General features: G+C 37.0%; 1 protein-coding gene across 1 annotated transcript; it reads right to left on the minus strand.

Annotated features, from left to right (window-relative positions):
- Positions 1–3098: 3098 nt before the first annotated feature.
- LOC149374017 (uncharacterized) lies at positions 3099–9930 on the minus strand. The gene is made up of 4 exons (XM_089595050.1): positions 9879–9930; positions 5210–5653; positions 3494–5125; positions 3099–3343 (listed from the first exon to the last, which is right to left on the minus strand). Exons 1-4 carry the CDS (start codon positions 9928–9930, stop codon positions 3099–3101), a joined length of 2373 nt encoding a protein of 790 aa, XP_089451176.1.
- Between the last annotated feature and the right edge of the window lie 4497 nt (positions 9931–14427).

A 14427-nucleotide genomic window follows, 5' to 3' on the forward strand; every position in this document is an offset into this window, starting at 1 on the left:
GCAGAGGAGGACCCCGGAGGCAGTCCTGGAATACCACCACAAACGACTGCCCAGACGGGCAGTAGACGTTGCAGCACGCGACGCCTCCATGGTACTTATACCTCTGCACCAGCAGAGGCAGGGCATCGGACGGCCATCCAGGCTGACGAAGGAGACGAAGGAGGCCGAAAAACTCATAAGGGTCGACGACCAACCGCGTCCCCAACTGTAATACGAAAACCAGGAAGATCACGAGATGCACACATAAGGGAAGAAAGGGATAAATAAATAAGTAGACGTATTTAGCAGGACACCTACCGCTCCGTGAGTCGGGCAGATAATTGGTGCCATCGCCGTCTGTCCCTCGAGGACCACAAGTTAGGCACCTCGGGGACGACCGACGGATGGCTCCCGCTGGCAGATATACAGCACAATAGACTAAAGAAGAAAGGCAAAGAATTTACAGACGGTTACATGTAAAAACTAATTAATACAAAGAAAGTTCAGCAGTACTTACATGGGAGCATTCGCGGCACAGCAACGCCTCCTCTATCGCTGCGCTGTCCAAGACAGCACACACGCTGCCATCTCCAACCACGAACCCGAGATTGCGTGTACTATCGTGAGGCAAGCTCACGAAGTCTTGGAGGCGGCTCACAAAACCGGACGCGTTTGAAAAAAGGGATGACATGATATTATACGAAAGAGAGAAATAATAAAAGGGAAGTAACGTTTAAGGAAAAAAGTGTGTCGAATGGAATAAGCAAGGGCCGAAACCAACGGACACCGAATACTTGACAAGTAAAAGAACCAAAGAGCACTGGAGAGAAATCCAGAGAACGCAACTCGACAGGTCCAGGGCGAGAAAAGATAAAGAAACTTAGAAGGGAAGGGGGGTAAATAAAAAAATTCCGCAGCACAACATGCGCCTTTCTGTTATGAATGACACACAGCGTGATAGGATACGACAGAGCGAAGTAGATTTAACAATCTGCTCGTCTTACCCATAAATGTCAACACACGCGTACACTTCCTCCGAACACGTTTGTATGGATGTTGAACAGCGCGCATAAGGGAATTACAACTAGGCTAGTATTTTATGTAAGTACTACGAGCTGTAGCTATTTAAGAGAGACGAAAGTAGTATTCAAGACGTTTTCTCGGAAGAACGGGAAAAAAGAAATTTTTCTTTCTCTTCTCTTTTTTCTTCCTTCTTCGCAAAAATTTTATAAAAATGTCGAATGCGGGCAGCTCTGTATGATCGTTATCAACTAGCACTTATTTGTTCTTTGTTCTCAGCACTACAATGATGTAATAAATATTTCATCATATAGCATACAGCTTTTAAGCAGCGCATAAGCACTACGATATGTAAAGGTAGAGCTATACTCCTGACTTGACATGCGATATACAACCTTCTCGTGTAGTAAAAATAGTGCTTCTGCTATTGCCATTGCCTGTACGAAATATTAGGCTTCAAAAAGGTAATTAGAAGCAGCGCATAGGGCATGCTCACGGGTGAATTTTTTTTCTCTCCTTTCTGTCTCTTTAAATGGTTTATGAAATAGTTTGCAAAGAGGCGGAACGTAAGAATCATAATGGGAAGTATCCTTTTTTTGTTGTTGCAAGTTTTAGGGCGAAAGCCGCACGGGAAAAATTATATGAATACTTACATGAACAAAAATAGTAAATAGGTAATAATATTAGTACAAAAGGAAAGCAAATAAAAAAAAAAAATATGTTTGCTATCGTATACCTTCTATGTAAGGAGAGAGCCACACTCGCAGCTCAACGCTGATCGAATAAAGGGGAAATATGAGAGAAAGGATAAGGGACATACGAAAATACACTTTAATAAACAAATATCGATGGGGTATAAATAGTGTTAGGACAAGTATTTACCACAGAAACTAAAGCACGGGCCGGTAGTGCGCAATGTATAGCTAACAGCTTTATGTATTGCAGGGCACAATTGGAGGTACCAGTACAGCTACAGTGGTCAATTACACAAATACAAAATAATTCAGGATTAATCGCGGAAAAGATTTCCCCGTTGGCTACAACCAGCACGAATTGGAAAATCGTACAAAAATAGACTTATCATTTCACCTCTCGCTAGGACCCAAATTAAAATTAAACTAACAGAGTAAGCGATGTAGAGGACAGAGTGCAAGAAATAGAAGCAGATATAAAGAAGTTGGAAAACATAAACGACTTGCAGAAAATAGATAGTTCAACAATTGCAGCTATAAATACACTGGATGGAAGCGTGAAGCAATACATGACAGACTGCGACTCTATAATAAATGCAGTCCTCTTTGCGGCAAAAGGACTAGTACATCCGAGGCTCATATCACCTGCGATTTTTGATAACTCCAGAATACATGCAAAACTAGCCAGACCTGAGCTAATTTTTCCGGGAGCAGGATCTCAGATAAGTCCGCTTGAAATAATAGATATATCTAGGTTAACCATTTTGATGCAAAACAATCAGTTAATATACCACATAAGCATCCCGCTGTTAGATAAAGACTACGCCGATTTATACAGAATTTTTCCCCTACCGATAAAGCAGGAAGGCCTGGTCAGTTCAAATACTTATGCCTATATATGGCTGGAGCACGAATACATGGCCATTAATAAAAGAATCAACACATACACGGCAATAACGGCTCTCGAAGTCTTCAGCTGTAAGAAATTTCGCGAGTTATTTATCTGCGACCGTACGGAACCAATTTAGATTTAGATTTAGATTTAGATTTTTATTGAATAGCTAAGGACTCAGGGTCCATAATAGCCAGAGCTAGGTACAAGCTGACATAGGTTAGAGCAGGTAGCGCTCTAATACATAAAATTGCTTATAAGTTAAATATGTATAATATAAAGAATAAATACTTAAATTGAATTAAGTAATAGTAATAAATAATAGTAGTTATAACAGATTTGTTAGATATAACAAATTTGTTAGAGAAAAGTAAATTAAAAAGAAAACATTACAAAATATTACAAAAAATAAAAACTAATAGGTCATACGTAGACAATTGTGGTAGTAAAATACTAATAGCTGAGATCACTGGTCCTCGAAATCACAGGCACGCATAAAAAATACAGATGCACATCTAATCTAAATAGTTAGGTCGATCAAGAAGAAGCTCGTAGAGCTTGCTGCCAAAACAAGGTCTCGCAAAACACGCCTGGATGCCTGTCTGTAGCTTGTTCCAGAGCTTTAACGCACTCACTCTAAAAGCAGCTATGTAGAAGTCAATCCTTGCTGAGGGCACATTCAGATCCAGAGGAGACGTTCTTACACCTGTTCTTTCTGGGATCTTGAACTTTAGGTAATTCGCAAGATATGCCGGCTGTCCTGATTTCAGTATAGTAGATAGAAAGCGCAGAGTAAGATATTTGATTCGTACATCGTATGTCAATAACTTAAAGCGTCGATAGGTAGGTGATATGTGGTCGGATTTCTTGATGCCTATCACGAATCGCAAAGCTGCATTCATTCACCTACTTAGCTCAGTTTTTAATTCACTAGACAAACCAAGCTGCAAAGCAGGGCAGTACTCGAGAATAGAGAAGACTAACGACTTGACTAGCATAAGCTTAGTTTTTACTGGTAAGAAGTAGGCATTCCTTCGTAGTCTTGCAAGAGCAGAAAAACATCGTTTAGCCACCTCAATGGTATGAGGCCTAAACGTAAGGTTGGAGTCCAGAGTTACACCCAGGAGTTTCATAGTATCACTGGGCACTATGACAGAGTTTTTAAGTTTGATGTCAGGAATAGTTAAATTGGAGAGCTTGGCTTGTGTTCCTCGTGTACCTAACCAGACTGCACGCGACTTCTCAGGATTTGTGTACAACCCATTGGTGTCAGACCAGACCCATATATTGTCCAGTATACGATTAGCCTTATCAACAACTTCGTGGGCTTGAGACAATGAGCCATGCACATAGAAGCAGAAGTCATCAGCATATAAATGATACGAGCAGTCGCAGACATCTGGGAGATCATTTATAAATAATGAAAAGAGCAACGGCCCCAATATTAAGCCTTGCTGGACTCCACTTACTTTTACAGACGGTTTTGAAGCACGTCCTTCAGAGTCAATTACGATCTGGGACCTACCAGTTAGGTAGGATCTTATCCAGTTGCAAGCCGAGTCAGACAGTCCGAAAGATACAAGCTTTTCGCAGAGTAAGTTGATGTTTACAGTGTCAAAGGCGCGTGACATATCAATAGAGACCAGTAACGTAATTTCATGATTGTCAGAGAATTCCCGAATATCGTCAACTATTTTAGTGAGAGCAGACTGTGTGCTATGGCCAGCACGAAACCCAGATTGATTAGTACATAGTAAGTCGCGAGAATTAATATATTCCATGAGTTGTTTATAGGCTATAAATTCAAAGATTTTACTTAAAGCTGGCTGGATACTTATAGGTCGGAAATCTTTTAAGTCCTTGGCACCAGATTTCTTAGGTATAGGCCAAACAAGAGCAATTTTCCAGGCCTCCGGAAACGTATTGGATTGGAAAGAAGCATCAAATATACACATTAGTGTTGTTGCCAGGAGATCAACGTGACTATTAAAATAGCAGAGAGGTATCCCATCAAAACCCATGGCATTGGAACGTGCTGACAAGATAGCCATACGTACATCGTCAAAAGTCACATGGCGAAAGTAAAACCTTTGATCCGGATCAATTCTTGGAAAAATACCACGACGTACGTCGAACAGAGGAGTGACGCTGGTTTTACCAACAAAGTGACGATTTGCAACATCCAAGTCAAACGGGATGTTCACCTTAGGAGTATCAGATTTTTTTGTGAGGCCTAGGTCGTTGATCACTTTCCACTGTTGGGAGGTACACTTGCACCTGCAGATGCAGTCATAGTAATATGCATGTCGAGCGTTTCTCATCTCAATTTGGGCTCTATTTCGGATCTGTTTATATGCTACCTGGGTGACGTTCGAGGGTGAGCGTTTATAGTCTCTCCAAGCTCTGTTACGATCCCTGATGACAGATTTGAGATGTGGAGTTATCCAGGGTAATGGTCTGCGTTTCCTTGTAACTGTTTCATAGGGTGCATGCTTATCATAGAGGCTAGTAAGTGCTGAAGTCAGAGCAGCCACTTTGTGCTCTGGGCATGCATCAGGGTTAATATTTTTTAAAGCAGCAACTAAGTCTTCTCAAAACTCATCACGATTAAAAGACTTGAAATTACGGCGAGTGATAACTAAAGCACCAGCAGAAGGTACAACATGTTTCAGTTTGACGAAGATGGCATCATGCTTAGAGATAGAAAATACTTCAAACTGAAAGAAGCTTTCGATGTCTACTTGCTCAGATAAGCACATATAATCAATGGTTGAGCTGGAATTTTCAATATGGTGAGTGGGACCATAAGGAACAGGGTGGAGTCCTAGTACTTGAAGAGACTCCTTGAAAATAGTCACGTTTGTAGACTTGGCATGCCAGTCAAGATTTAAATCACCCATCAAAATAAGATGGTCAAAAGATGAGTTGCAATTCATGATTGCTTCTTCAACCTCAGACCAAAAGCCAGCCTTGGAGGGATTGTAAACAGTGGCGCAGAGAAATTTTGCCGAAGCAGTCTGGATCTCAACTAGTAAAAATTCAGGTTTCTTTGAATAAGCTTCACCCTGAACTGAACAGCTCACAAGCTTACTTCTTAGGGAATTATGCACATCCAGAACATACACACATATGAACCAATAAGAGAGATAAGGCAACATCATTCGTGCGAAGCGCGGCTTATAGTACAGCACAACATAAGCGATTGGAAAGAATGTTAGGTTAAAATCGGCAAACTACAAGATACATACTAGGCCCGATGCCATGCACCAAACCTTTGGGCTTTTACAACAGTACAAGAGGAGCCACTGTTTATAGAGTGCTATGGCTCAAACCATAGGACAATTTCACTCAAAGGCACGGGCATTTTACGACTTAATAAAGACTGTGCTTCTTACAACACGAATGTGCGCATATCAGCTCCGTCAAATATAGAGGGAAAGCTAAATACCACCTACTTTGGGATGCAAATATGAACATCAATGGAATACTAGAAGAACTAGACGGAACATTGAAAAATAAGGGGATTTCGGATGGTGTCAACACACTATTAGCACAAGGGGAACTTAAGTTAATTAATAAACAGGGGCACTCTAGGACCAACCCTCTAGCCGATGGGACACCCTTAGGGGAGATTATTAAAAAGGCTCGCGGGCTCGCGGAAATTCAACAAACACGAAGAGAAGTTACAAATTTCAGATGGCTCGTTTACCTAATCGCAGGAATGAGGTTTCTTTTTCTTATGTATAAGTGCCTTCTCTATCGGAGGGCCCTACTACTAATATGTGATAGAATGTTCACAGGTAATCAGCGTGAAAACAACTCTGAAAGGGATGGAACCACGGCAGTAAACTCGTCAGCACCGCAGCCAACATCCATCGAAATGCAGAAGACTCCAAGACGCCTAATTAACATCCCAGTAATCAGCACGGAAACATCCTTTAAGGGTCGCGAGTCCACATAAAACACGCGACGTAGTACAGCGATTTTCATTACAGACGGAAAAATAAATAAAATTTAGGAATATAGAATAGTAAGTAATGCATAAGTAAAATAACGAGTTTATTATAATGGCAATAATAACTATGTTTTAACAACAATTCTGTAATGATAATATAAAAGAAAAAAAAGGTAATAATATCATAAGATTAATCATGACAATAATATTATTGAGAAAAAACGGGAATGAGCGCCGGGAGTCACTCGACTGTATCGAGGGGCTCAGTCCCTAGGACGACAGTAAGAAAGAATTTTCCTTTTTTCAAAATAATAATCATCGGGAAATTTGTTTTAAGTAAAAAAAAAAAAAAAAACCACATACATGATGATTGTAGCTATAACAATAATAACTATAAGGAGGATATGAACAATTATAATAGTAATAAGGAAAAGAGGATGAGCACCGGGAGTCGCTCGACTGTATCAAGGGGCGCTGTTCATAGGACAAACACAAGAAAGAATTTTCTTTTCTCGTTTAAATTAATGGTAAGAAATTTATAGGGGAATTTTTTTTTTTGCAAAATAAACAAAAGATAAATAGGTGCATGGGAAATGATAAAATAGAAACTCCATGTAAAATAATGTACTACATTATTCCAAATTTATTATTTTGTATGTGAAACAACTATTAATGTAAAGTAGTCTTAAGCAGATGCCCAATTCACGGCAATTTCAACTATAATTGTAATATAAGAGAAAGTGCATACAAAATCAATATTGTTATACACTTAACACACAATGAGAGAAGACTAAATGATTAGAAGAGCGAAAGTATTAATGTAAAGGAACAGCGGTTCTCTACAATTGAATGAAAGGATGAGTGTGAAATACCAAATTACATAAACAAGACAGACAACAGAATACAACACAGCACACACACAAACAATCGTAAGCAAGTCTACAGGCTTAACTCTGGATAAATTGAAAGGTCAGCGTCGTCAAGGGCGACGACGTCGCGGCCTCGGACGTGTAACGTACGATATGCAAGGCATATCATACTGACTGTCCCTAGTAACAGCGAGGCTTCTTTATCAAGAAGGCATCGACGATGGGGAACAAGCTAATATAAGCCCCAGCGAGCCTCAAATCGCGGCACTCAGGCGGCGTTCAGGGACTCAGGCGGCACTCGGGCAGTCAACCGGTCAGGGAGTCAAGAGTCAAGAGTCAAGGAATCGAGCAGTCGGGCATTCACGCAATTGGGAATTAAGGGTACACGACGAGCCTTTGAGGGAAATACACGCGCTACTTTGCCTTTAATTTCGGTGATTTGAATAAAGCTCTTGATATAATCAATTGTTGGTCATTCTCGCAACGCACCTCCTACCTATCTCTTTCCCACGTAACAATATGAACTATGAACTGAATATCTATTATTTAATGAATTTTCTTGATCTTGATTGTTTTCATGAATGCAAAATAAGTATTTGCACATACGCACTTCACTATACAGTCACATTTTGTAACTTTCATAAAACATTTAGTCATTTCCAATTTATAAACATTATTATCCATATATTCTATATATTTAGAGGTAGTTACAGTCTGTCTTCAATAAGAATAAGATGTGTATGAAATATTTTTTTTCATGCAAACGAAAAAATTTTAATGTTTTTATTTTCAATCAGTTCTGCAGGTGATATGATATCCTCAAATCACTAACTGTAGCTTTTTTCATGGATCTAACAAAACTTAACAAATCGTCAATCTTAAATTGTTGCTAATATTAATAATTTGAAGTGATCTAAATACTTTTTTCCATCACATCTTCTAAAAGTGGACACAAAAAAAAAAAAAAAAATATTTTAACTGTGAAGTCTTCCAATCACTTAAATTATTATCAATATATTAATGCCTTCTCCGAACGAATGACGGTGGTAAAGTAGTTAAGCGTTTATCAACAAATTTAACGAAATTTCTCAGTGAAAATGGCCCATTTGCAAATTTTACATCAAGCATCAAATTTTACGATCGATTGGTCACTCCACTCAATATACAGTGCATAGGATCAACAGCAGTAGATCTAATCGGCTAGTGAACAAAAAATCATAGAGCTGACGGCCCTTTTACGAAGAAAACTGCTTTCCATGTTTAACTGTTAAGAACTACATCAGCATATAATTTTGTTTTTTCGTCTGTTCTTAGCTTTAATTTTTGTTTATAGCCATAAACCCAGTGATTATCAAATCTTTCACCATGTAATTAATATCTTTGACACCCGAATGCTCTGTTATACTGAGTCATGTTTAAAAACATTGCTTTAGTTGGAGAATCGCAAGTACCAGCTGTTATCAGTCCACGTATCTTGCCTACATTTTCTATCTGTAAACTATAATAAAGTAGCTGTAAATCATTTTTTAAAGGCAAAAGAAACAAATTTGGAATTGGATTTTTATCACCGTACCCTATTCCAGCTAAAATTAAATATTCAGATGTACATCTGTCAACGAATGGAAAATTATTAAAAGTTAAACATACATGCCAAAAACTGTACTTTGAAGATACATAAACTAAAATAGCATCAGAATACTACGTTAAAAAAAGATTTTTTCTATTGGCTAAAATTTGATTTGGTTGTGAAAGTTCCTGGTATATTTTCCAATCAAATATGTCTTCTGTGTTAACCTGATTGCATTTTTGATGACTGTTACTGTAATCTATTTTTTATCTGAAATCTTCGTGCAAATAAAGTTTTATTATTTGATTTATAGTAAGTATATGAATAAAATAGTTTATGATCAAATGAACTTACCTGTGAGCAAAGTTTGATCTTAATTATACGAAGAAGCCTCGTTCTCGATATTACAGTTGTATACCCTTTTCCCATCAGTATTGTCACAATATTTCAAAGCATAATTAAGGATTTCACCGCTGATGGCATGAGCGCGTGGGCTGTCCCACCACCAGACTCCTACGCGCCTCGGCTTGCGTCATATTTTTTAGAGGAAAGAAATTTCCCCGGGGAGGGAGTTTTGAGGTGGGAAAGTAATATTTAATAGTTTTTTTTTTCCAGAAGAAAGAAAAATTTTCCTAGCTTGAATAATTTATTTGAACTTTAGATTCTTTATTTGGCTTATTACCTTACAAAGATTGTAGCCTACCTGTTTAATATTAGCAATAGTACAGCATAGTCAGTCTTGATGTAATTAATCTATGTATACATATATATAGATATATTAGAGTGGTCCTTCAGAAAAAAATAATTTTTTTTCTACTTCTTACCCCCTGGATCTATTTTTTGGTCAAAAAAAAGGACGCGTGCCACTCTGGGTGTTTTTTTAAGTTCTAGTGACCGCTCTAACCTAAAAATGCCATTTTTTGCGATTTTTCGTGCAAAACAGGCGGCACACCCATTCTTGTTTTCCATGAATTCACTTGAAAATTTTTATTCGGGGGTTTTTGGGGTTACTGAGTTCGGATATGAAGTCAGAATATTAAAATTTTCAAATTGAAGATGGCGGATTCAAAATGACGGATTCAGATTTTCAAGAAAACGAGGCAAATGGCTCTAAAACTGTATACTTGACGGTTTTCGGGGTCACTAAATATGAATCTGAAGTCAGAATATTGAAATTTTCGAATCCAAGATGGTGGATTCAAAATGGTACATTAAGATTTTTTTCATTTATTCACGGATTTTTAATCCTTCAAAATAATTATATTATTATTACAGAATTTTTTAAATGTGCAAGTTTTCAACAAAAAAAAGAGGCGAAGGGCTCTAAAAATGTATACTCGGGGGGGTTTTGAAGTTGCTGGTAACGAATCTGCGATCAGTTTTTCAAAATTTTCAAAGTTAAATTGGCGGATCCAATATAGCGATAAATTTTAAAATTTTTAAATTTTCCAAAACTAACCTCAGATTCGTCAACAGCAACTCCGTAAACCCCCCAGTAATAATTTGAAGTGGGATGAGCTGTTTTTTTTTCCAAATAATATTACAGCCATATTGGTTCAGTCACCTTGAATTCAAAAATTTTGGAAAATTAACCTAAGATTTTTCACCAGCAATCCCAAAGAAATCTAAGTGATAATTTGGAGTTGGATATGCTTTTTTAAATAAAATTTTGTTATCGCCATATTGGATCTGCCATTTTAAATTTGAACATTTTTGAAAGCTAACCTTAGATTTATCATCAGCTACCCCAAAAACTCGTAAGTAAGAATTTCCATCCCAAATAATTCAATAGAAAAATGCATATGGGGCATTGTCTGTCAAGCGGACCCCCCCTCTATCCATCTCAAAAATTGACTTTTTTTTAAATATTATAGTGCTATACGTCCGGCTCCATCTAAGGGCACTATATATGGGCTCGGAGCAGTTGGGATAAGGAAGGGAAGAGGAATGGGAGGCCTCCCTATTACAGGGAGGGGGGTAGGGGGTGACTAACCATTTATAAACCACTCAGCATTCGCCCAGGAACAATCTCCTGTGGGCCAGGGAAATCCAGGAAAACTCCCCGTGAGGAGAAATTCTGGGAAACCTGACCTGGAACAGCCCGGTGTAATGCCTAAGTTCATACCAGGCACCCCGCCGACCGTGAAGACGACGTAGATACCCAGGACTGAACTTCAGCAGTACACCTCCCGCTCACGTTGACCACAACAGTCCAAAAACAGTTAATTGACCCACGAAATAAACAGCCAAGGCGAACGGCGAGACTCGAATGGATGCGGTTACCCATCCGAGTACTTACCGCGTCCCAAGCTGCTTAACTTCGGAGATCGACGAAACTGCGACTCTACTGCTGCGCCACCGAGTCGGTTCAAAAATTGACTTGAAGACTTGAAACAAAATAGAAAATGTAGCTAAAGACTTTAACTTTCAGATGCTTTGTGACCTTTTTTGAGATCTAATATGATGGCTTCAAGATGGCGGCCATAATGCAGTAGGTCGGCAAAAAATTTTGGTATTTAGTTGACAAAAACAGTTTTAAAAGTTAATTTAATCTCTTTAACCGCTATACTACTGTTTTTGAGGCCACTGAACACGAATTTTATGGTATTTTTTCAAAATTCAAAATGGCGGATCTAATATGGCGGACATAAACAAAAAATTACGCGATTTCGTAGCTTAAAAATAATTAATTCAGCATACAATTGGAAAATAAATTTGTTTGTGATATTTTTTTGCTGAAGCACACGATCGAATAAAAAAAAAATTTCTAGTTCTTAGAATTTATCTACTTTACCAGATTTACCTGGATTTCCATTTTTAATACAAAGGGAGAACTAATAACGTACGTTATACATGAGTGTCCTAGTAGCCACTGATTCAAAATTTTCAGTGTTATATAAAAAATTTCTAGATGAGATATATTTGGATATTATGTATTGAAAAATGTTTTGTGTAGGCATTTTTATCATTGGAGAATATAATAAATGTGAGGTTGCTGTCATAAACTTTTTCTTTACTAAGATTTAAATAACATATCGAGACATATGATTAGCCTATATCTTGAAAAGCTTGTGCTTTACTTTTAAGTGAATAAATAATCTTCTAGTTTCCTTTCACGATACATTAACATTATTTTCGATGATTAATAAACTACTAGACACAATAATAAACTCAGCTTATAAATAATATTTCGTACTTGTTTCAGTCACGAGATTTATGGTCTTGATACTGTATGTCATGTGTGGACCAAGAAATAAATGCGTGATTTAATTCGATGTTACTAGCGTGGTATCAGTTTCGGTATATGGTTGTAGGTAAGAACAAATTATTTTGTCAATTATTATAAGTTTATTAATGCTTGCATGCTTGTTCAATTTTTTTCCAGTACATAATATTGTATTAAAGTGTGAAGAACTTATATTAGTTGACAGAGTAGTTTCTTTTTACTAACAACCATATACCTAAACTAACACCACGCTAGTAACATCGAATTAGATCACGCATTTATTTATTGGTCCATACATGACATACAGTTGTTTCCAAAATGTGCTACTAAATTTCCTGTAAAGCTCTTAGTTGAAGTAACTAGCTTATTATCCTTCCGATTGTATAATGACTGCACAAGATATTTATTTAATTGGAGAACCTCAAAGAATATTTACTGGCGATAATTTTCCATCGAAAAGACAAGTCTTAAAGTGCTTGTTTTATCAACTAAGAATCGACCAAAAGTCATCGAAATTTAGTTTAAACCATACGATGAATCAATTATACAATTTTTGGGCCACCAAGGATAATAATATTGAAACGAAAAGATTTATAATGCAACTACATCTTTAAAAAAACTGTATGATAAGTGGGACTCTCTGAACAGAAATAAAGGTAGAAATTTTGAAAAAAAGAAAGAATTTAAAGCTGACATTGAAAATATTTTTGATATTAAGAGCAACGTTGTAGCAACAGAAACAGAGGATCAAAGCAGAGCCTTGGACTCGTTGAGTGAAACTGAAAACATTCATGAACAAGAAATTGTTGAAATGGAATTGGATGAAAGTGAGATCATATATTTTTTGAAAATAAATAGTTAGTTAGAGGAGTTTGACAGTACTAGTGGGGTTTTTTCAAGAACATTTCGATAGAAAATATCGTTCTAAAGTACTTAAATTTCTAATTAACAAGTACAACACACCGTCATAAAACTTTTAAAACTATTACACTATAATGCTAATATATTTAATCAACAAAATTCAAAAACTTAAACCCATTATTTCCGATATAAAAAAATCTTTAGATACTGATAAATTATTGTTCAACATTCTTTATTTTGTTGTATAATTATTACAATTTTCTTACCCAATCTGCTTTTCAGAGGAAACATTAAAAATGATTTTATTGAAACATGAAAAGATATTCATTTTTTTATTAGTTACATCGAGTTAAACACAATATTTTGAAATACTCGTACGAAGTTAAAAATTGTATTATTGTTAATTCACTAAATTAAACTGTCAGCTTCTTAAAACATGTGTAATCAAATTAAAACAGATTTATCATCTTACTTTTTGCGTATCATTTTGGTGGTTAAAATGGGGGTTAGCAGCAGACCCAATATAATTTATATGAGTCTGAAAACATTCGGCAACTTATTTGGTTGGGATCTGAATGACAAAATTAAAGCATTCTGTTGTGATACCACACCAGCAAATATGGGACGTGTGAATGGTGCAGCTGTTTTTCTGGAACAATTGCTGGGAAAAAGTATTTTATTTTTACCATGCCGTCGCCATATCAGAGAATTGATGCTCAGAGCTGCATTCGAAGTAAAGATCCCTGGTACTACTGGACCTGATGTTCCTGTATTAAAAAAATTTAAAGAGGTATGGAAAAGCTTGGATAAGACCAATTATAAATCTGACGTTGACGATCTTGTTCTAAAGCCTATTTTGTTGGAAAAAGAGATGAGATTAACAATTTAACTTGTCAAATGATGAAAAATACTGATCTTAAAGGAGATTATAAGGAACTCTTGGAGCTCACCCAAGTTTTTCTAGGACTTGCTTCCCAAAACTAAAAGTTTCATTACCCAGGAGCAATGTCCCACGCAAGATGGATGTCTAAGGCCAACTATTCACTAAAAATTTATTTATTTAGAGATGAGTTTCCATTAAGTGTTAATGGTAGAAAAGGGTTAGCAGATGTATATCATTTTATTGTTCTGGTATACGTTAAAGACTGGTTTACTTCAACACTGGCAACTTCAGCACCCTCTAATGACTTGGGGCTGATGAAGAAACTCTATAAGTATAGGAACACTGACAAGGCTATATCCGATGTGACGCTGAAGGAATTGCTGGGACATTTGTGGTACTTAACTCCAAAGAGTGCTGCATTAGCCTTTTTTGATCAGGACTTAGCAGTAGACATTAAAATAAAAATGATAGCAAAATTGAACG

Source organism: Copidosoma floridanum, unplaced genomic scaffold (genome assembly GCF_036245765.1).
Source record: "Copidosoma floridanum isolate Cflo_tuat_1 unplaced genomic scaffold, Cflo_Japanese_pri ptg000024l, whole genome shotgun sequence".
In the NCBI taxonomy this organism is placed as follows: Eukaryota; Metazoa; Arthropoda; class Insecta; order Hymenoptera; family Encyrtidae; genus Copidosoma; species Copidosoma floridanum.

What these genes read in the sequence shown, in the direction of transcription:
- LOC149374017 (XM_089595050.1), bottom strand. Translation starts at nt 9,930, where the DNA reads ATGGGTGTGCCGCCTGTTTTGCACGAAAAATCGCAAAAAATGGCATTT. An exon ending in GCAAAAAATGGCATTTTTAG is followed by an intron (nt 5,654 to 9,878) that starts GTTAGAGCGGTC and finishes TGAGCTGTTCAG; the next exon opens with TTCAGGGTGAAGCTTATTCA. An exon ending in TGCTTTAGTTATCACTCGCC is followed by an intron (nt 5,126 to 5,209) that starts GTAATTTCAAGT and finishes ATGCATGCCCAG; the next exon opens with AGCACAAAGTGGCTGCTCTG.